Below are 24,647 nucleotides of genomic sequence, written 5' to 3' on the forward strand. Positions count from 1 at the left end.
GCGCACAGCTGCAGTGCTGTGCGCTACCTCATATGAAGACTGGAGTCTTCTGCCGCCGCTTTCAAAGTCTTCTTGCTTCTCACGCCGGCTTCTGGCTTCTGGCTCTGCGAGGGGGACGGCGGCGCGGCTCCGGGATCGGACGACCAAGGGTGCGTTCCTGTGTTCGATCCCTCTGGAGCTAATGCTGTTCAGTAGCCTAAGAAGCATGACCTATCCACAGTAAGTAGGTCTGCTTCTCTCCCCTCAGTCCCACGTAGCAGAGAGCCTGTTGCCAGCAGATCTCTCTGAAAATAAAAAATCCTAACAAAATACTTTCTTATTAGCAAGCTCAGGAGAGCTCACTAAAGTGCACCCAGCTCGTCCGGGCACAGATTCTAACTGAGGTCTGGAGGAGGGACATAGAGGGAGGAGCCAGTGCACACCAGTATTCCTAATTCTTTCTTAAAGTGCCCTGTCTCCTGCGGAGCCCGTCTATTCCCCATGGTCCTTACGGAGTCCCCAGCATCCACTAGGACGTTAGAGAAATAGCCTCTTGCTGTTTTTGTCGCCACCTCCAGATCCCTTTGCTTCTACTTCCATTCCTCCTCCCTCCTCTATTTGTCAAGTATATACAGTACACTACTAAATCCTGACCTTGATTAAAAGGAAGCCTTTACCCCGATCCCCCATCTCTCAGGGACCCCCAAACTGCAACTCATTGATGGTCAAAGGTCATCTCAATGCTAATAGTATTATACAGAGACACGGTCACACAGGAGGCACTCGAAGATCGAGAGGTGCAGGACTATCTTCTAAGTGTGGGATTCCTTTCCAGGCATGTGGTAAATATTTCATGTCCAGTTTATCTCTGTAGATGGGACAACAGGATATATATGCAATTTTATTTAACCAGAAAAGGGGCTGATTCTAAAGTAGTACGCACAATTCTGGGAGGAAATGTGTGTGGGGTTTTTTTTTAACCTGTGGGGGCAATGCATGTTTTTTGTTACTGTGGGAGGTATATAGGGCCTAATTCAGACCTGACTGCTCCTCTGAGAATTTGCAGAGGTTTGCAATCAATGAATCGCCACCCAGAGTGAAAACATGCCCCATGCAAGTCTGCATACGACACACGTTTGTGCTAAATCATCGATGGAGGGAATCCATCTGGATCCAAAGTATTCATCAATGGCCATAAACCATTGATGATTCTGAATCATCGATGGCCATCCCTATGCCAGATACAGGGTCCCCTACTATGTATATCCTGCAGTTCCCTGAGTGGGTTCCTTTCTATGTATTACAAGAGGAAGTCATGAAATTAGGGGGCAACAATATTATGTAAAGAGCTGTATTACACAGTGATTAACTCTTGTCCCACAGGAACTTACTGCAATAAATAAGGAAAATACCTGTTTTAGCAAATTTTAGAAAATGATACAGGTATGCTTTTTATAATGAGGGATACAGTTTGTGCTGTTATATTTTGCAAAGCGGAAAGAGTCCTATTACTGTGACCTGTACTATGACCCAATCATGAATCATTCGCAAACAGTGTCAGTGTGTAATGCTGAAATCCTCTGCTTGGGGGTTTAGTAAATCAAGTTTAGTAGAGTTTAATTCTGCCCCTTACCGCAATATCTCAGATCTGGAGGTCCTGTCTTCTCTTTCATCCAGGCTGCTGCAAAGACATGTAAAGGATTTCTAGAGAGCAATAACTTAAAGAAAGTTATAGGGGTAGATTTACTAAAGCATTTAAAAATAAAGTGGTGGTGTTGCCCATAGCAACCATTCAGATTCTGTCTGTCATTTTCTAGGATGCAATATTAAAATGATAGCTAGAATCTGATTGGTTGCTCTGGGCAGCACCACCACTTTTCATTTTTAGAAGCCTTTATAAATCTGCTCCATATACTGTATGTTACATCCCACCTCTACCAATACTGATGTTGTATTACCTGACTTCCATATATCCAAATGAGCATACAACACATCCCCACACAATGGAGACCTCTCTCTGAAGCCATCTTCATTCAGTGAACACACATCTCTTCCAGTTAGATCTTGGAAGCTTCGACCCACTTGTGGAAGGCGATACTGGTGCTCTGTCCACAGTATCCACTTCTGAACATTACTTGAGGACCATTCCATGGGGTCTAATTAGAGACATAGAAATACACTCAACTATTATTGCAATGAATATGGAAGTAGGTAGATGGACATTTCATTCAACATTTGTCTTACATTGTGAAACAGTTAAGTAGGTACATGTAGAAACTAACTTAGATTGGAACTAGTAATGTATTTGTGTTAATTACAGAGGGAGTTCTCTCTTATATGCTAAATTCAAAAAAATATTGCAAATTCGTATTTATAGTTAAATAAAACTATGCTATGATGGATCTGCATAGTGGCACAGTGGTCAGCATTTCAACCTCACAGCACTATGGAAATATATTTAATTCTCGGCCAAGTCTCTGGGCCAGATGCATCATCACTTGGAAAGTGATAAAATGGAGAGTGAAAAACTACCAGCCAATCAGCTCCTAACTGCCATTTTTCAAACACAGCCTGTGACATGGCAATTAGGACCTGATTGGCTAGCACTTTTTCACTCTCCGTTTTATCACTCTCTAAGCGATGATGCATTTAGCTCTCTGTGTGGAGTTTGTATGTTCTCCAACTGTTTCCAGTTTCTTCCCACACTTTTCAAAAACATAACTGGTACCCCAACATGTACTGTACATATCCACCTGACAGCAGCAAATTGTCTCTGGAATTAGTTTTATGGTGTGTACACATGGTGAGATTTTTTCTTTCGAGAAAAGTTAGTGCAGATCGCAAGGTGTTATGCCACTTGCGATCCTGATTCGATCCGAATGTGCGGTCCCGCCAGGTCAGTATCGCAAGAAAAGATAGACTGTGCAGGCAAGTCAATCCTTGCTAGATCGGTGTACTATCTAGTTCATCTCACATGTCAATGACATCTCACAGAAGCCAAAATCGTAAGCACACATAGTCCATATCTCAAGAAAAGTTAGTCAAAATCGGTGGCGCTGGGCTCCGGGGAGTTCAGGGGAAATCGCAAAGTGAAAATCGGGCATAGCAAGGATCGCACCGCGTGTACACACCTTTAGTTGTTAATAGAAAGTATCAGCTTCCAATGTATCGATAAAACTCTATTATGTATAGTCTTATAGTCTTTACCATGAAAAGAGTGCAAATATACATCCCAAAATATGAACAAAAAATCAGTTTTAATCCTGATAATATATTAAAAAAAATGCATACTGCTTCAGACAGAGAGGAACAAATAATATATCCAAGAACAGTCATAGGTATTAAAATAAACAGTCACACACTGGAACGCATACACTTGCATAATGACAAACATATTAGCACTAGCCGATTACTTTCTCACCCCGCCCAGTCAAACTCGCTTTCCCACTTAACTGTTTTGAATATTCTGTGTCTGGAGGGAACTATTGTGGATAGAACTGTTTATACCCCAGAGAGATAACTGACTTCTTCATACAGTATGCACTAATATTGTACTGACTGTTCTATATACTAGTTGCAAATATCTATATGCTGCTTATAAACAATGCTGCAAATGGAAGACAGCTCATCATAGCCTGCGCTGATAAAAAGAGTGCAATCAGCCACATAGAAGCAGCTACATGGCGCTGCTATCATCATTAGTGTATGTGCATGAGTCCTCAGTATGTGCGTCTCTGCAGGTCTTTATTTGTTCGCAGTTACATGAACATGCAATTACTGTACTCAACCTATGTTAGATCCCTTCCCTCCCCACATAACGCTTTTCGGGGGTCATTCAGAGTTGATCGCAGCAGGAATTTTTTTAGCAGTTCGGCAAAACCATGTGCACTGCAGGTGGGGCAGATGTAACATGTGCAGAGAGAGTTAGATTTGGGTGTGGTGTGTTCAATCTGCAATCTAAATTGCAGTGTAAAAATAAAGCAGCCAGTATTTACCCTGCACAGAAACAAAATAACCCACCCAAATCTAACTCTCTCTGCACATGTTATATCTGCCCCACCTGCAGTGCACATGGTTTTGCCCAACTGCTAAAAAATTTCCTGCTGCGATCAACTTGGAATTACCCCCATGGTTTTGCCCAACTGCTAACATATTTGCTGCTGCAATCAACTCTGAATTACCCCCTTCCAGTTCTAAGCAGGCATATGTGTCATATTTTATCAACTCTTCATATGCACATTTGTGTGTGGCCTGTTTATGGGCTTGTTCACAACTAATTTACATATTTTACGCTACACAAACTGCCTTGCCCCTATTTGTATTACAAAGCAAAATACACATGCAGCATTTTAAATAGAAAAAAAGATTTCTTTCTTGTATTTTATTCTAATACTCGCTGAATACCCGTGGTTCGCTAAAGTTAAAGAATAATGGCAATCTGCTGTTCCGCTGTGCTATTAAACCTCTTACTGCTCCGTTCTCATCTCCACTGTTAGATTCCTCCTCACCTGCCAGCGCTGTCATTCAGTCCCGTTGTTTTCCACATCACGTGATCTTTTCGTTACGTTGCCTACCCCAATAGTCTGCCCATTGGTCCTTCGCAGGCCCCGTATGCAATATCGTACGGGACCTGTAACCTCCCCACGTTCAGGAACTGCACTTTTGCCCGGCTCATAACAGCTCCCATCTACAACGGCGAGCCCTGAGTAACCGCAATGGAGGGGCAGCGTGACATCAGTTAGTTCATACTGGCAACTGCAGCGGAAAACAACGGGGCAGAATGGCAGCGCCGGGAGGTGAGGAGGAATCTAACAGTGGAGATGAGAACAGAGCGGTAAGAGGGCTAATAGCGCAGCAGAACAGCTTGATACATCCCGCCCTTAGCGTGAAGATACATAGCTTATATGTTTCCAGACAGTCTAAGGAACATATCAGTTTTCTAAATGCGATCAGCTTAGCGACCCGGAAAATTATGGATTTGTCGGTCATTTTGGACATTTTATTTTTTACCCCTTCTCACCCCCATGCTGATGGGGGCTGAACTTGGACTTAAACGGCATCGGGAGTGTCACTATTAATCTCTGCGACCCCGAAAACTATGGGTTTTTACATGTCACCCCCTTCCCACCCCTAGGGGTGATAGGGGTGTCTTACCCCCACAGGGGTGGGGGCTGAACTTGGACTTAAACGGCATTGGGAGTGTCACTATTCATCACCGCGACCCCGAAAACTATGGATTTTTACATGTCACCCCCTACCCACCCCTAGGGGTGATAGTGCTGTCTTAAGGGGGGTACACACGGAGAGATCCGTGTTTAAAATCTAAGCAATCTGACTAGATTGCTTAGATTTTAAGCACGGATCTGCCGTGTGTATGCCCCCAGCGACAGTGATGCGCGGCCCCGTGCATCACTATCGCCGGTGCTAGATTGAGCATGCATGCAGGCTCAGTATAGCGGGTCGCTCACTTCACCGCTGTGTGGAGTGAGCGCCCCGTCCGTCCGTCCGTCCGTCCCCTCGCTCTGCACATCGCGCTGTGCTGAGTGGGGGGAGGGATGTGTGCTGAGCGGTCTATGTTAAGATTGCTCAGCACACATCTCCCCCGTCAGTACCCCCCTTTACTCCCACAGTATTTTTTTCCAGATTGCAAGTCACATGTGTACCAAGTTTGGTGTAAATTGCTCCAGGCATTCCAGAGTTATGCTGGAACATACACACATACATACACACACACATACACACATATAAATATATAGATATATGTAAGAGCATAAGGGCAACACACCATAAAACCCTTTGTATAATCTTTTATAAATTAAGACAAAAAAAGTACTAGAAAAGACAAGGGTTTTTCATCTTTACAGTTAATTTCTTGTTAAATACATGTACTTTACTGTTTTGCTGCTATTGTTACATTACCCAGTGTTCACTGCATTACAATTCTCCCTCTTCACATTGACAGTGTAAATAACAGTCAAAGCTCGGATTATTATAACTAAGTTGGCATTATGCAAATGGAATGCAATGAAGTCAATAAATTTGAATGCAATTTTGTGCCAAGAAAATACCTGGTGGTGGTGAGGATGGCCTTACTCTCTAAGGGCCTTATTCACATGTGGATAGAGTGCCGTACTGCGCGTACCGGCGCAGGATGTGTTCTGCAATACAGGACGCAGGATGGCAGCAGACTGTCAGTGATTGATAGTGCGTGTAGAGGGTGTGGAGGTGACGACGACAGACTCCATGTTGCCGTCATTGCAGGGGAGAGACGAGACTAGGATCTCTGTCAGTGGACGGAGATTTCCTGGCCTCTTGGTAGCTCCTGCAGCAGCAGGCTTGCGAGACCCCATGGGTCACAAAGCCAGCCGAAGGTGCCGGGGAAGATCCGATACTGCGCTCTAAGATGCAGTTCGGTGCATATTAGTTCTATCGCTGCTGCTTCTATATAAGCTGCAGCAATAGCAACTCCAACCACATCTGAATGAGGCCCTCCCTATATACTTTGTATAAGGAGGGAGACATTTATTAAATGTATGTGTCAAGTTAGTGAGAAGAGGTATGAAATATCGGAAAATATAACTTTGAGGTGGGGAGCAACAGTTTATATGTTGACATTGTAAACATTTCAACATTCTGAGGATGTTGACATGATGCCTGTCGACAGTTTGAACCATGTTGACATTTTAATGTTGACAGGAGCAGCTCTTGCCACGAGCAAGCAGGATTTTTGCCAAGGGCGCCGCATCCTTAAGGGCGCTGCTGCCGCCGCTGCGCCCCCTAAGCCTCCCACATGATGCCGTGCGGTGCGCCTGACGTCATCACACACCGCATGGCATTGTGGGAGCGGCCACAGACGCTAGAGGTCCTTATTGACCTCTAGTGTCTGTGCCGCGCTATGTGAGAGACGGACATCTCTCTCATAGATCCGAGGAGCGGGCGACCAGAGACAGCAGCAGCGGTCGGGAAGCAGGAGCAGGACTGGTGAGTTTTTATTTTTTTTGTAAGCGGCGCTACTGGGGGCACAACCACTGGGGGCAAAACTACAGGGGGCACAACTCTACAGGGGGCACAACTCTACAGGGGGATCAACTCTATTGGGGGCACAACTCTACTGGGGGCACAACTCTACTGGGGTCACAACTACTAGGGGCACAGCTACAGGCGGCACAACTCTACTGGGAGCACAGCTACAAGGGGCAAAACTACAGAGGGCACAACTCCACTGGTGGTACAGCTACAGGGGGCAAAATTTTACAGGGAGCACAACTACAGGGGTACAACTCTACTAGGGGCACAGCTACAGGGTGCACAACTAAAGTGGGCACAACTGCAGGGGGCATAACTGTGGCCACGCCCCTTCCCTATGAAGCCACACCCCTATTTTTTATGCGCACCTACGGTGTGCACTGACCCTGATTTGCCTGTCTGGGGGGAAGGGGAGGGTCGGGGGCGCGCCAAAGGAAACTTTCGCCTGGGCGCCACAATGTCTAGAACCGACCCTGAATGTTGACATTGTGGTGTCGACATTTAAATTGTCGACACCACAATGTCAACATGTTACTGTCGACCTTCTGAGCGGATACCAGACATACAGTTAAGGAGGGTACACACGGAGCGATAATCTAAGCAATCTGACTAGATTGCTTAGATTTTCAGCAAGATCGCTCCGTGTGTAGCCCTAATAGCGATAGCGATGCGCAGCCCCGCGCATCGCTATTGCTGCTGCTAGATTGGCCTGCATGCAGGCCAATCTAGCGGGTCGCTCACTTCACCCGCTGGGTGAAGTGAGCGGCCCCCCCGTCTCCCCCGCACGCTCAGCACAGATCGCGCTGTGCTGAGCGCCGGGAGAGATGTGCGCTGAGCGGTTCGCTCAGCACACATCTCTCCAGCATCGGCCCGTGAGTACTGGGCTTTAGGGAGAACTAGCCTGTCAAGTATACTGTAAGCTTAAGTTCATTAAAACAGAATGCTCAGTTCCAGGGCCAGTTTTATCCTTCCTTTGCTAAATTAGGCAACCAGGTTTTTTTAAATACAGTTATACTTGTCAGAAATGACTGAGCTATTAAGCGATCTAATTGTACCAAATCAGTGATACAGCCTAGCTTTCTTCTTTAAGAAAGTGGTTTTACTATCCTGTGATCCATATTAAAATATAGTAATGATAAAAGTCATTTGTGGCTTTCACAAAAGTACTAAATCATCCAGTAACTTTATAAATTCACTTGCATATTGCAGCAGAGAGCTTTATACTTCTCTTAATTATGCTTTAATCTGTAGGGTTTGGTACAAGCCTTCTAGGCTTTACCTTATCTTGGGAGACAGGATAAGGAAGGTGTTGTCTCCTATTTCACTCTTTCGGTACAGCATAATATTGATTACTTATCCAGCCACAGTCATACCCCGTTCACAATGCACAAATAACCCGGTATCAACCCGGTATTTTGCAGGGTTGACACGGTACTTTATCACTCTCCACTTTATCACTTTTCAAGGCTTAGTACGTCTCCCCCTGTGTTTGAACGGTGACAGTTAAGAGCTGTTTTGGCTGGTACTTTTTCTCTCTCAATTTTATCACTTTCCAAGCGATGACATCTAGGGGTCTATTCATGAAGCAGTGAAAAGAGTGGAAAAGTAAGCCTGTGGAGAAGTTGCCCATGGCAACCAATCAGCTGCTCCGTACAACTGTATAGTATGCAAATTTTAAATGTTACGTCAATGCTGATTGGTTGCCATAGGCAACTTCTCCACTGGCTCACTTCTCCACACATTTCACTGATCCATGAATAGACCCCCTATAGTCCTATAAGTATAAACCCGGTGACGGTAAACCATATAGAGTCTTGTTGACTGCGTGCATAGATTAGAATGAAATGTTACTCACCAGCAGATATATTGAGAAGTTTACATGCCGTCTCAATGTCTTTTAAAACTTCCCCTACTACCATGGTTTGCATTTGTTCAAGAGAATGATCCTCTAAATGCAGCGAGGTTTGGTACTCCAGCTCATGGTGAAGTCCTTGACTGTCTATAACAGGGCATTGCTCAGGTTCCTTTTGCCCATCTCCTCTGTGTCCATTTGGCAAAAGACTTTTAGGAGCCCAGTTTCCTCCATCACCACTGTAAAGTATGTCACAAAATGGCAAGTAGTACCCAGGTGATCCCTCTTCAGGAGGCTTGTCCAGGCTAGTGAGTGAGGAATCCTGCAGTTCCAAATGCGTGTGTGTGACCGCTGCAAGGTTGGTGCCGCTGCTGCCCATTATGCAGAACTGTGTAGCACAAAAACCTGAGGATAAAAAAATTACAAATATTCTGGTATCTACAATAATATGATATCATACGCCCACTATCTTATATTACTAGTACAGTACATCTCTGCAGTTGCCTATGTTTGTAACCTATACATATAATAAAACTGTAATGGTTGTGTCTGTACACAGCAATGTTTTTGAGAAATATACTTCAAGGGACTGTTTATGAACTATGGAGACGGAACAAAAAATCAGACTTTTTGTCTGTGAGTCTGTCTGTTCCTTCCGGCATCACACAAAAACTACTCAATGAATTTGGATCGCAAAGTATGTATGATCTCAAGGTGACATCAGGGAGAGAAACAAGTAAGGAAAAACCAGACGCTTGACACTCGGCGCGTGCAGTGTGCAGGCTCCTCAAAGCCCAAAATGACTAAGGCCCTCATTCCGAGTTGATCGCTCGCTAGCTGCTTTTAGCAGCATTGCAAAGGCTAGGCCGCCGCCCTCTGGGAGTGTATCTTAGCTTAGCAGAAGTGCGACCGAAAGGTTAGCAGAACTGTTCGGAAAATTTTTCATGCAGTTTCAGAGTGGCTCCAAACCTACTCCTACCTTGCGATTACGGCACACTGTTTAGTTCCTGTTTTGACGTCACAAACACGCCCTGCGTTTGGCCAGCCACTCCAACGTTTCCCAAGGCACGCCTGCGTTTTTACCTGTCACACCTGCGTTTTTTAGCACACTCCCTGAAAGTGGCCAGTTACCACCCAGAAACACCCACTTCCTGTCAATCACTCACCGATCAACAGAGCAACAGAAAAGCGTCGCTCGACCTTGTGTAAAACTGCATAGTTTTGTGTGAAAGTACTTCGCGCGTGCGTACTGCGGCCCGTACGCATGTACAGAAATGCAGCTTTTTCACCTAATCGCCGCGCTGCGACCGATAGCAGCTAGCGATCAACTCGGAATGAGGGCCTATATGTATATACAGTAAATATATATACAATATATACATATAGTGCACACCCTGAATGCAAAGAGTTATATATGTATGCATATATGCAACAGAACCCGACTTAAAGTGACTGCTCGGCAGAGGAACCTAATTGAGGCAGAGATCCTAACAGGATGTGGTACAGGTGAGACCATGTTTATACCACGTATATCCCTTATCCCCAACAATTTTCCTTTTCAATTCAAACGCTTGCAGTTTCCTGTAAGCGTATGCTTCGCTATGACGATCAGCAAATCGCAAGGGGCAAACGCTCAGGGCTGCAGGCGTAGATCTCAGGACCAGCTGCATATTTTTGTGTTAATCCCTGAAGGAGAAATTGCAAATATTGTTTACAAAGAAATGTTATGATCAATGTGTACAATATAAACTATACATCACAATATTAGATGGCACTACTGTATTTGTAAAATTATTCCCGCTGAGCAATAACAGACATCCACGCAAGCGAATCACGAGCAAATGCTAGTGTAGTATATATATGTCATTTTGACCTTATCACAATAGCCTATAATTATAGAACCTCAGCTCTGACCCTCATATATTGTCTTGATCAGTACACAATATAGGATCTCATGACTGTTCTCTATAACTTCTCTTCACCAGCTGTTCAAAGCTTTAGTCTTGTAAATGTGCTAGGTCATTTATTTATTACCGCTCTAGCTGTATATTGCAATAAATTCATTTTCCAAAGACTTTCTGCCACTGATGGAACATAATTAGACATAGATAGTCACATTCTGATAAAAACAATATTTAAATATAGCATCATTTATAATTTGTTTGTTTGTAAATATATTTATTACATAACAGGATACAATCAACAAAGAGATTATCATCAGTATTGGTAGTAAGGGTGAGTGAGCTACAGCAATCAAGATGGACAGTGATATATTAAAAATGTCAAAACAGATTCCTGTTTTGTAGGCACAGATGTGTGTACCTATGGTACTGTACATTCCCTCTAAGAAAAGTACCATCAACTTTTAGTTATATGGGTTTAGAGCACTTTAAATGCAAATATTCTAATGTTTAACAATTATATATACCAACAAGCTTGTTAGTATACCTAATTATATATGCCGTTTTTAGGTGACTTTATACATATTGAGGCTGATGTGCAATAGATAACAAGTCTGTTTGTGGAGCATAACTTCCAGGTTTCACACTGTGCTTCAGAACCAAGTGACAGTGTACGTAACTACGGGCGATGCAGAGTCATACTCAACTCAGGTGCATCTCCACTTGCAGCTGAGTAGGTCTAACTGGGTATTCCAATGTAGGGCACAGGTAAGAGAGAGTGTGACGACGGACTTTTGTGACAGATCTATACTATGTATGTGTGTTTGTATGTATGTATGTACAGTATGTATGTATGTATATATAATATGGAACATATACAGTTAACTCCGGGTTTGCAGTATCGCAGCAATTATGGCCAACCTGCATTCTACTGTGAAGGGCGCACTGCATCGGACTGGCTGACCGAGGAACCGCTTTTGGTCCATTTATGCCGGGACAAAGTTTATAGAAGCACATGGCTCTTTACGGGTTGGGTACGGGACCCTCTGCCTGCATCGGAGTAAATTGCAGGTGTGAGGGCAGAGAACCGGGTGCCTCTAAACATTATCCCGGCATAAATGGACCGGAAGCGGTTTCCCTGTCATCCAGCCAGACACAGAGGTCGCACTGCATACAGAAATGCTGACGTAAACATGTTTTCATTATTTAGAAGACTTTAAATTTATATATAACGTTGCAAAAACTATAAAACATTACTAAAAATTGTGTTTAGTACACAAGAAGGGAAGAAAGTACTAGACAATATTGTAAAATGAAAAATCAAAAGCATTCTCACTATCAAAAATTCCCCGGGAGAAATTTTCAAACTTTGGGACTATCCCTGGAAATCGGAGATATTTGGCAAATAAGAACCATCATAAGAAAAGCTCACCACACCAAATGCAATTGTTTTATGGCCCTCTACAACTGTTATTGATTGCTCTGATCCATAATTTACTTACAGTCCAATCCTGCCTCCTTCTAGCCTTGCAAGGACAGAGAAATAACCTGGAGAACTCTACCAGGCCACTCTGTCATACTGCACGCAACAAGTCAAATGTTTGTGACAGAGATATTACATGTTTGTGTGACTAACACCTTAATCCATTAAATGCTTACTTAGCCAGCTTAAACTTACTCGAGTAATGGAAACATATCACAGCATTGGGTCTCTCATACACAATATATATATACACATTATTTTATCATTATATCCATTTGCAACTATTACTGTGATATATCAGAACTAGTTATGACGCTGTATGTGGCACCCAAAATAAAATTCTTTCACATGGTAATTGTTTTATCTAAATGATATGCTGTGAATTGGTCACTTTTGCTTGTGCTGTATACGTTGCTAAGTTGTGTTTAAAACATCAAAATCCCATATATTCCAGTGGTTGAACAGAGATAAAGACATTTCTAAGCCTGTTACAGGAGACCACGCTCTGCATAATGAAAGGCTCTTCTATGAAGGGGTAAGAGATGTAGAATGGAGACATAAAGTGGCAGCCATGACTGTTTTAAGGTCAAATGGTTTATCCCTGCAGGATAGTTTATCTTTAACACTTATGTTACCATAAAACATGTAGAGTAAGTCCCTTCTGTAAAGCATTACTGGTTTTATCCTAAAGAACAGTTTAAATTAAGATACATTTTGCCATGATAAAAAGTGGAAATATACTGTGACAATCTGCAGGTTTGTGTATAGGTAACAAATTTACGGCATATGTGATATGGGTATGGACAGTATAGATGGCACCGATTTTAAAAGGACATATGACGCAGGTGCTCTTTATGAATATACGCAATGTAAATGCATTATGGACATGCAGATGGCAAATAACTGTAAGTAGGATTTCCCCTTAAACTAGCAGGGGAAGTTTAGGGTTAGCACCTCCTGGAAACACTTCAAAAAGTGAATGAGCTTGCAGCAGAGCGTTCTGTAAACACAGACACAATGACACGAAGATTCACAAGGGACGAACAGTGAAATACTATACTTTACTTTTACACGCATTTGTGCAATGGTTGTGCCACTTAAGCATATTGTCTGTTATTATTATTGAAGTACATATTTAGCAACATCATTTTGCTTGGGACCAAATAGTGGACACCATGGTTTGGACATAGTAGGAGGAACAGGCTTCTACAAAGTGCCTCTAATCTGACCAGTTACTTGACAGATTATAGGATCTAATGGGACCAGGCTGGAAAAATAGATTAGGAACATCCAGAAAATGCCAGAATGATCCACACCTTTTATCCCCTAATAACAAACAACATAATATTAAACGTAAAACCTATTTTCCAGAAAACAGGTTCAACACAAAAAACTAATACTTAGCAGGTATATACAAAATCTGTACATCGTAAAACACGGCAATAAGCACCAAAGAAAGTAGCACAGAAAATAGATTTCCAAATCTTGCAATACAGTTTTATGCTCAATTATTCCCTTCATTTGAAAAATTAATGGATATTTGCCATATTGAAAGTAAAGATATCATTTTACCTGTCCAGAATATAAGGTGCCAACTGCAGGGTGTCACAGTGTCATTTGTGTCAACTCTATGACACCTGTCTTTTACCTCTATATTATCTCCTTCTCTTACCTAGTGTTTTTTCTCTCCTCACCCTTTCCCTCCTCTTTTCCTCTAAGGTCCTCTCCCCTCCCTCTGTCTCTCGCTGACGATGCTTTAAATCCTGGAAGAGACACGTGTCCCTGGTGTAAGGGATGTCTCTCCCACTTTTTTCTTCCTTCTTTCTTTACTTGCACTTTTCAGTTCTTAGCATTTCTCTACCTTCTGTCTTGCTTTTGCTTATTCCTTATTTTCAAGACTCTCCATCTTATTTTGTTGTTTTTAATTTTTTCTTCTTTCCTCCTTCTTGTGAATCTTCTTATCTTTGTCACCTTTTCTTGATTTGATTTTCTGCCTTCTCCTTACTCTTTCCATGCATATTTGTTTTTACCTCTAAACTTTCTTTTTTTTTAATACCCCGTTTACTTCTTATTTTCTTTTCCCCTTCTTTCTTTCTTGTTTTTCAATCTCTCTCCTGATCTCTCCTGTAGAATCATCTTAGTTTATATAGTGCTGCTGTCCCGTACCTGAGTAAACACACCCTGTGTGCTCACATTTAGCAGGTGCAGGACCTGCCCGCTTAACCCTTCAGTGACACAGTGACAGGTAGCCAAATACTTGGGTATATTTGCAAACAACAGATAAAGACTGTGAAACAACTTTCTAACATAATGCATAGAGTATATAACATATACATAGATATACTATACATAAATTCCTGATAACATTTAGACACATTTACACAACTATTCACACTTTGACAAATGCTTATTAAAACATTTAACAGCTAGTTACTAGTAGTGGGATACATTAATTCATTTCTGGTTACGAGTGAGATCTGTACAGATTTGAAAGTTTTAGGGGTACATTTATTAAACAGTGATAAGAGTGGAGAAGTGAGCCAGTGGAGAAGTTGTCCCATCAACCAATCAGCAGCTCTGTATAATATTATAGTATGCAAATTATAGATGTCACTTCAGTGTTGATTGGTTGCCATGGGCAACTTCTCCACTGGCTCACTTCTCCGCTCTTATCACTGCATAGTAAATAAATGTCCCCCTTTATCTCATATGGCTATGACAGATTAATGTTCTGTTTGTTTATGGCATAATTGTGAGTTTGTATGGACATGTCTTTGTGGTAAAATTTGCATTATGTACCTTCACAGCTAACAGAAATATAGATTCCGCTTTTTCTTGGGATAGAAGAAGATAGGGCATGATTGATGGTGAAATGAATATGTGAATTAGTATGCCCTGTATCTGGTGTTATGTGCCTGGCCTTAGCGGTCCTGCCTGTCACATCTGAGACTGGGTACACACTTTCATAATGGACTGCCGACCGATCGGCCGCACAATATGTCTGGCCAGACATCACAACCGGATAGGCATTTAAATATGCCACCCAGTTGTGATGTCATTGTCGGCGGTTCCTGCTGTCGACACATGGGTTGGTCGGCCAGCAGGGCCGCTGAGAGGGGAGGAGCGGGTACTAATTATCCGAGTCTGGGCTTGATTGAGGGGCTTGTCAGAGAACAGGGTCTGCCGTCGATCCTCCTCTTACATGTCAGCAGGCAGCAGCAGCTTCTCTCCCCAGCTCATCACATGCTGCTGTGTGCTCTGCTGCAGTGGGGCAAGGGTGGCTGGTCTGCCTGTGCTCATGGCATCCCCCTTGATCAGCATGCAGCACCCCGGCAAATACTTTTTTTAAATTCAATTTTCTAAAGGGGCCTGGAGATGCCTCCTGCAATTAGGCCGTGCCCCCGAAAGTACCCAGGCCAAGTGTCTGCAGCCCTGTCGACCAGCTTGTCCATATAGACTGGCAGATGTACAGATATATCTGCAAGATATTGTTCACAGACATTTCAGTGTTAATACTTAACGATATATCGTTTGTCAGCTGTATGAACGATATATCGCTTAGGAGGGATAATTCAGGTGGGGTCGTTCCTGCACTGTCATGAGCAAACTACCGAAGTTTGGTACTTTGCACATGCACAGGACCCGTTCTGTGCATGCGCAAACGGATCCTGCGATGTTGAAACAGGATGACAGCAGACTGTCTTTGAATGGGGCACAGTGACGGCCTCCATTTAAAAAAACAGAGGTGTGTCAACGTTGTTTACGGGGTGGGAAGAGGTCAGGGATCTACATCATAGGGCAGAAATTTCCTGGCCTCAGTGATGGGCACCTTGTGTGGCACATTAGGTGCTGTAAGCCACCTGATGGTGACTGAGTGATCTGATGCTGCGTCTAGGACACAGGTCGGATCACTACTGCAGCAGGAGATGTCTCCTTGTAATAGATGTCTCCTGCTGCATCACCGGGGCGGATTGGTGTGCCGGGACGCCAGACCAGATTCCGTTTGGCCGGTCCGGCATCCCCTCATTGGCTGCCCGCACCCCCTATGCAGGCCGCCGCCAGCCGCAGCCGCGATCATGAAAGCCGGGCAGCGTTTAGTGAAGCTTCTGCGCATGCCCAGTGAAGCATTTAAAAAAAGGCCACCATCGGAGCTTCTGCGCATGCGCAGCTGCTCTGACGGCGGACATTTTTTAAATGCTTCACAGAGCTTGTGCGCATGCGCAGAAGCTTCACTAAACGCTGCCCGGCTGCCGTGATCGCGGCTAATGGCCTGCTTAGGGGGTGACGATAGCGGCTGGCGGCGGCCTGCATAGGGGGTGCTGGTAGCATCCATTTTACAAAGGTTTGCGTGTCCTTAAATAATCACTTCTAAAGAAGGAAATATATCACAATGCATACCAATATACTGTATTTCCAATGTGCATCTCTACACTGCATGAAGTACACAATGCAAAAATGAGCCACGCTATTTATTCTCCCTCCAGGGGGGTCGTGGACCCCCGAGAGGGAGAAAAAGTGTCGGTATACTGGCTGTCGGGATTCCGGCGCCGGTATACAGCTCACCACGCTGCGGGCACGGTGGAGCGCTACGCACGCCACACTATTTATTCTCCCTCCAGGGGGGTCGTGGACCCCCAAGAGGGAGAAATAGTGTCGGTATGCCGGCTGTCGGGATTCCGGCGCTGGTATACTGTGCGCCGGGATCCCGACAGTTGGCAAACTGAAGACCACCCGGATTTTATATATGATTTAGGATTAACTATAAAGCTATGTTTGCTGCAGAGTGACGGCCAGCTAATGAGGGGCAACATTACTGACAGCTCCGCCTCCCGCCAGCGACATCACGTGTTCTGCCTCCCCTTCAGCCCCTCCGTCACACTGCTCAAAGGAGCGGCTGCTAATAAAACTTGGACGCGGCAGCCAGCTAATTCTGACTGCGTCACACACCAGTTGTGTGACAGTCAGTAAGTACTGTCTACTCTTCTACATTTAATAATTATATAGTGTGCCTGTCTGCCTGCTGCATCATATATATTTTATATATTAGTATAACATGCTCTACCTGGTGTATAACGTGCTCTGCCTGGTGTAATGTGTATAACATGCTTTACCTGGTGCAATGTGTATAATGTGCTTTACCTGGTGCAATGTGTTTAATGTGCTTTACCTGGTGCAATGTGTATAACGTGCTCTACCTGGTGCATTATATATAACGTGCTCTGCCTGGTGCAATATGTATAACGTGCTTTACCTGGTGCAATGTGTATAACGTGCTTTACCTGGTGCAATGTGTATAATGTGCTTTACCTGGTGCAGTGTGTATAATGTGCTCTGCCTGGCGCAAAGTGTATAATGTGCTTTACCTGGTGCAATGTGTATAATGTGCTCTGCCTGACGCAACGTGTATAATGTGCTTTACCTGGTGCAGTGTGTATAATGTGCTCTGCCTGGCGCAAAGTGTATAATGTGCTTTACCTGGTGCAATGTGTATAATGTGCTCTACTTGGCGCAAAGTGTATAATGTGCTTTGCCTGGTGCAATGTGTATAATGTGCTCTGCCTGGCGCAAAGTGTATAATGTGCTTTGCCTGGTTCAATGTGTATAATGTGCTCTGCCTGGCGCAAAGTGTATAATGTGCTCTGCCTGGTGCAATGTGTATAATGTGCTTTGCCTGGTTCAATGTGTATAATGTGCTCTGCCTGGCGCAATGTGTATAATGTGCTCTGCCTGGCGCAAAGTGTATAATGTGCTCTGCCTGGCACAAAGTGTATACCGTTCTCTACCTGGCGCAAAGTGTATGCAAGGTGTACAATGTGCTCTGGCGCAAAGTGTACAATGTGCTCTATCTGGCGCAATACGTATAACATACTCTACCTGACGCAGTGTGTATAGGAGGTTCTACCTGGTGCAGTGTATATAAGCTGCACTACTGTGTGGTGTAATGTGAATTGCCACTGTTATGTGGCCACGCCCCTTCCCCATGAAGCCACACCCCTAAAAAAATTCAGTGCACCTGCGGCATGCACTTCCGATTCTTCCTTGTTGTCAGGCCTTCTGAGCAGTAACCCTGCCCACTTGACAGACTCCACCCCCTCAACAGACCCCACCCCTAATAGGGCTGCTTCCATAAATTTCCCGGGCTGGTTTTTGATCCCAATCCGCACCTGACCATACAACACATTCACTGCTGCTTCCTTGGAAGCAGCAATCATAGCAAATCCAACCACAGGGTATCATTCTTGGCTGACATCCTGCACGCTATTACATATACCCCCACATCTGAATTAGGCCCAGTTTGTACCCAGCCTAAAGGTGCGCACACACGGTGAGATACAGGAGCAAACGCAGGATTTAGCCAGGGGGGGTTTCCATGTATATGTATGTATGCGTGTGTGTGTGTGTGTGTGTGTGTGTGTGTGTGTGTGTGTATATATATATATATATATATATATATATATACACATACATATACACACATACTGTATATATATAATACATATATACATACTGTACACACATACACACATACTGTATAAACACATACACACACACACATATATATATATATATATATATACAGTAAATATACATATATATATACAGTATATATATATATATTTAAACACATTCATACATACATTTTATGCATCCTAGGTCTGTGAGTAGTGAGGACGGTGAGGACGAGGATGGAGGGAGCTGCTGTTTGTGCACAGCCAGCAGCTCCCACTGGACATTCTGTTTTGTGATCAGAGAACTACAGTACATGGCTCTCTGTTGTTGCTGCTGTGGCAGGTCCACGGTTGCGATTGCGGCTTTTGCAGGGATGGAGACACATCTGTCTCCATCTCAAAAAAAGAAAATTCAGCTCATAGGTGGGGGGTTGGGGGGTTCCAGGTACTCAGAAACCTCCACTGCGTGCGCTACTGAGATATTGAATATCTCCGATTTTGACTTTGCGATTTCCCCTGAACTCCCCGAAGCCCAGAACCACTGATACTGACTATGTGAGATTTTTACTAAGTGCCAATTTTGACTATACTATGTACTAGATTTTGTACATAATATAGTGACGATTTACTTGCCTGCACAGTCTATCTTTTCTTGAGATACTGACCCGACCCCACGGGAGTGCGCATCGGTATCACAAGCTGCACAAGCTGTGTACACACAGTGCGACTTGCACTAACTTTCCTTACGATTTTGACTATATAGTCAAAATCGTAAGATTACATCACACTGCATGTATGTACCTTAAGACCCAGAGAAATGCTCAGTTTGACACCTTTAAGCTGTATTAATTAGAAACTGCTGTTCTTCTATAAATTAAGGTAGAAGTACTCAGCAAAAGGTCACTCACCTAAAGTTACAAGTTTATATAGACTTTATAATAGCTTTCATTCCATGTACAAAACTACAGCCAGTTATTTTATTCATTTCTGAAATGAGTTTGATTTAGATTTTCCTGTTTCCAGGTGCCAGTACAGTGTAAACTTGAGTACCATCAGGAAAAAAGCATTGAGTAGATAGATTTTATTTTACCCCATAGTCAAAGGTGCAGAAACATGCTGCTCAGTGTAAAGAACTGACCCACTTCATTATCTATAGTATAGAGTAGCATACCCTCCAACATGACCCGCCCCACTAGGTACAAAATGCTCTGTTCCTGGACTTCCCTCTTCATGTATGATTTCCATCACCTGTGTTGAACTAGTTAAATGATAAGAAAGCTGTTTCTTCACAGGTGATTGCAATAATAAATTAAGAGGGAAGTCCAGAAACAGAGCATTTTGTACCTAGTGGGGCGGGTCATGTTGGAGGGTCTGGAGTAGCCTTCCCAATGATGAAAGCTGCCGGCACCCATCTACTGTAGTTTGCTCATCAGAAATGACAATACCGAGGCCCTCCCACCCCTTCAACTGTTTCATGGTTTTTCCCAGGCTCTTCCATCTCCACCTTATAACAAAACAGTAAATTGCATGTTGACCAAACTCACAGTTACTAACTGTGGAAAATTCATGTGTTAGTGTTCTATTTATTCAAGTTTTGTCCCCTGACAATGGCTATGTTTTTTTCTATGTTTGTTTTTTTCAAATAAAAATGTATAATGCCATTATTTTTCCTCTGCATGAAGATGTTTTAACTTAAGGGGAAATATTTTAAAAATTGTGGTTGTTGCTAGTTTTAAATCGCCACACATCACCGTAAATTTTCACTGGATATATTAATTATTCAGCTATGGAAAGTCATTCTCAACATTGCATTGCAGTATGCGATTATTCTGCCCGGACGTATCACTTTACACCCACAGGGACAGGTGGCTCCGAAAGGATCCCGTCCCTGCGATGTGTTCGGACCTCTAGGGGGGCTTCTCCACTAACCACGCATGTGTGACCACCATTGCTGATTACTTTTGCGAAGTGTAGCCCATAGGTTACAACGACCTAACACCATCTGCAGATGGCGTTAGCTGCAGAGTACATACTCAGGAATGAGTTTGTTAAATCTGACAGCATCACATCCCCTATAGAAACCTATGGGGGCTGCAGCTGCTGTCAAAAATGGAGGGATCACAGCAGATGTCATAGAGCTCTGCTGCGATCCTTCTGACATTTGGGTGATACAAAATATTTGCCACTCGTCAATTCGCAATTGTCCCCTAGTAAACTTCGTACGCTGACCCCCTTTGAACGCCTCTGTTACTACTAAATAGTCCGCAAAGGTAATATTTCTGTCATTTATCATTGTGTCCTGGCGCAGACCCTCCCGACCGTGAACCTCACGAATTTGCATGGGAGTCAGATCTTCAGTCCAATTTTGACAGTGAGGATTGGCCCACCATTAGGACTCAAATCGCTAAAGCCTCTATCAGAGTTACTATCAGAGAGATGTGATACAAAGTGTATACTAGGTGGTATTTGGTACCCTCCAAGCTTCACGCCATTTTTCCATTGACCTCAAATCTTTGCTGGAGGAACTGTGGTGAGGTTGGCTCATTTCCTCATGTCTGGTGGTTTTGCCCGGTAATTGGGATATTCTGGGAACAAGTATGGGCACTTCTAATGTAGATTTTGGAGTCTCCAGTATCGGGTAATATTGCAACTGCATTATTGTGTGCCCCAGTCCCACTGGTTAGCAAGCATCAGGATAAGCTTCTAATCCCTGTATGTAATGCAGCTCAATCCCTCATAGCCAAACATTGGGAATCCTCCATGGCGCCTTCAACAACTCCCCTTTTTAACCGTATTCACTTTGTTGCTTCAATGGAATACATCACCAGTTTACAAAATAACACTGTACCGACCTTCCACAGAATATGGTACCCCTGGTACCTTTTTAGTTCTTCCCCCCGTCCTGGACTCTGCTGATATTCCTTTGTTTCCATATATTTTTACACCTATGCCCTCAGAGTATCATGTCCTTTTGATTTTTTGTGCATTGATTGGTCATTTTGTTGTGTATTCTATGTCTCTGTGTACTCTTTACTGCTCACTGATGATGTGTTGGTCATATTTTACGCTACTCTTATTGACTTTTTCTCTCAAAATAGAATAAAAATATTGTTTTCAAAATATTTGCCACTATCTTCTGCAAATATTTAATGATAAATGGGCTGCTTACTTTGATAGGGTTTTCAGGAACTAGGTTAGAGAGACAGGAGAGCCACAGTGCACTGTTGTTAGTACGGGTGTGGAATGAGTTGCCGGTGCTTGGGATCCTGGCGGCCAGCATACCGGTGCAGGGATCACGAATGCCGGCAGTGGGGCAAGCGCAAAAGTGCCCCTTGCAGGCTCGCTGCGCTCGCCGCGCTGTGGGCAAGATGGCGCGCTATGCACGCCAACCTATTTATTCTCCCTCCAGGGGTGTCATGGACACCCCAAGAGGGAGATTAGGTGTTGCATACCGGCTGTCGGTATACCAGCTGTTGGGATTACAGCGCCGGTATGCTGAGCGCTGGAATCCCGATAGCCGGTATTTCAAGTGCCACCCGTTAGTACTATTGCTAATTATTGATTTCTGAGAGTTGGGTAACTTTGTCATCTTTTTGCTTATTGTTTTCATTATTTGTTTGTTACATTTTTATTTCCTCTCCTGTGTTATTATATTAAGTGTTTTGGAGAGGGTGTGATAGTCAAGAAGAGGAGAGGCAGCTAGAGCAGGAAGAGACAATGGAGGCACAGGAAAGATTAGCAGAGGCAGGAGAAAGGAACCAGGTACGAGGGGTGTGCAGTAAGTTTCCAGATGCAGAAAAAGTATTATATTTCCAAACAGTAAATATACAAAATACAAAAGTGACATTTCAGATTTTTTTAAGTAATTGCCAGAGGAGTCTATGCAAAGTTGCATGTGCTCCAACCATTTGGTGAAGCAGCTGGACCAGTCAGAAGCAGGTAATTATGTCTTCTACATTCTGGATGAAGGACAGAAAATCCACCACTTTCCTGTACATGGAGAAGGGCACCACAAGTCTGAGTTCTTAGACGGAGCCTGGAAATGGCTTCAGCACTTGCAGCAGGTATTTGTTGCGCGACGTACTTTCACAAAAACATATGTAGTTTTACACAAGGTCTAGCGACTCTTTTCTGTCGCTCTGTTGATCGGTGAGTGATTGACAGGAAGTGGGTGTTTCTGGGTGGTAACTGACCGTTTTCCGGGAGTGTGCTAAAAACCACAGGCGTGTCAGGTGAAAACGCAGGCGTGCCTGGGGAAACCGGGGAGTGGCTGACCGAACGCAGGGCGTGTTTGTGACGTCAAAGCAGGAACTAAACAGACTGAAGTGATCGCAAGGAAGGAGTACGTTTGGAGCTACTCAGAAACGGCATGAAAAAACCAGCACTGTTCTGCTAATCTTTCGTTCGCACTTCTGCTAAGCTTATATACACTCCCAGAGGGCGGCGGCTTAGCGTTTGCACTGCTGCTAAAAGCAGCTAGCGAGCGATCAACTCGGAATGACCACCATTGTTCGTACAGAGCCTCAGGGCCTAATTCATGTTTGTACGCAATTGCAATTGTGATTCTCTTGGCTACGAAGCTGATGTTAGCAAGTGAAGCTGCCACCCAGAAATGAAAAGAGATGCCCACCAGTTTCATCACAAACTCATTTAGAATTGCGTAAACTTTAGCAGCATATACAAAAAAACGAGAATCATCAAGTTTAAGGGTAGCCCTGTGGTTATGCAGACTGGACATGGCAATAGTGACTCAGACACCATGTATTTGCACATACGAACATGCAGACATAAGAAGATACACACCTCGAAAAACAGCCTTGACAGGCTGGCATTTTCCAAACTACTCACCTGTAACACTTCCGTCCTGTCAACCACTCTAAGACAAAGTTCTCTATGCGAACAAGATCGCAGCGGCACACTTGCACATTGCGATTGCAGCAGGTGCGCAGTTTTCCGATAATCTTCCCTTTGTGTGAACATCGGCCAATGCATACAAATATTAATTAGGCCCTCAGTACAGAGTTTGATGAACGTATCAAGACCTGTATACACACAAAGAAGTGTGAATGGGCCGACTTGGAAAAGCAGGGGGTGGCTAAAAAGATGCACACAGATGTTGTGTCTTATGTGTGAGTCTTAGTCATGTCACTGAAAGCAGTTGTATACAGAGACGCTCAATCGCTCACATATTCAGATGGAGAACTGCAATAAGGCTGGTACAAGTTTTGGTGTTGGGACCGATGTATCTAAAGACGATACACCAAGCGGTTTTTCAGTGTCTACAGATCCTGATAGTGGGCATCTCAATCCTTTCACATTCAGACTGATGGATGTACACCACAGAAAGGCTTTGAGTCAGCATTAGCATAATGTTGCAAACACGACTTCGGTAAAAGACCCAAGAATGCCTACTGCTGCGCCCAACTCAGAATCAACCCCAGGAAGTACCCCGTGGATGCTACTGGACAAGTGGACCTGAATAGCAGCGTTGGATGTAGGTAAGTATGTGAGTGTGTAAGTGTGTTTAATAAAAATTTTACTTTCACGGTGTGTGTCTACTAGAGATGAGCGGGTTCGGTTTCTCTGAATCCGAACCCGCCAGAACTTCATGTTTTTTTTCACGGGTCCGAGCGACTCGGATCTTCCCGCCTTGCTCGGTTAACCCGAGCGCGCCCGAACGTCATCATGACGCTGTCGGATTCTCGCGAGGCTCGGATTCTATCGCGAGACTCGGATTCTATATAAGGAGCCGCGCGTCGCCGCCATTTTCACACGTGCATTGAGATTGATAGGGAGAGGACGTGGCTGGCGTCCTCTCCGTTTAGAATTAGAATAGATTAGAGAGACACTTGATTTACTAATTTTGGGGAGCATTAGGAGTACTCAGTAGTGTACAGTGCAGAGTTTTGCTGATAGTGACCAGTGACCACCACTTTTATTTATAATCCGTTCTCTGC

The 24,647-nt window shown here is 43.9% G+C and overlaps 1 protein-coding gene across 3 annotated transcripts in view; it reads right to left on the reverse strand.

Moving 5' to 3' along the window:
• SPDEF (SAM pointed domain containing ETS transcription factor) overlaps window positions 1–14,341 on the reverse strand; it is a 59,189-nt gene extending 44,848 nt beyond the window's left edge. The window contains exons 1-4 of one of the 3 annotated variants that reach the window (XM_063954900.1): window positions 13,914–14,341; window positions 8,861–9,262; window positions 1,938–2,135; window positions 1,613–1,660 (exon numbers count right to left, since the gene is read on the reverse strand). In XM_063954900.1, coding sequence (XP_063810970.1) covers window positions 1,613–1,660; window positions 1,938–2,135; window positions 8,861–9,236 — 622 coding nt within the window. In that variant the 5' untranslated portion in view covers window positions 9,237–9,262; window positions 13,914–14,341. The other 2 variants (XM_063954901.1, XM_063954902.1) reach the window with 2 other exon arrangements.
• Between the last annotated feature and the right edge of the window lie 10,306 nt (window positions 14,342–24,647).

This window comes from Pseudophryne corroboree, chromosome 2, assembly GCF_028390025.1.
Source record: "Pseudophryne corroboree isolate aPseCor3 chromosome 2, aPseCor3.hap2, whole genome shotgun sequence".
In the NCBI taxonomy this organism is placed as follows: Eukaryota; Metazoa; Chordata; class Amphibia; order Anura; family Myobatrachidae; genus Pseudophryne; species Pseudophryne corroboree.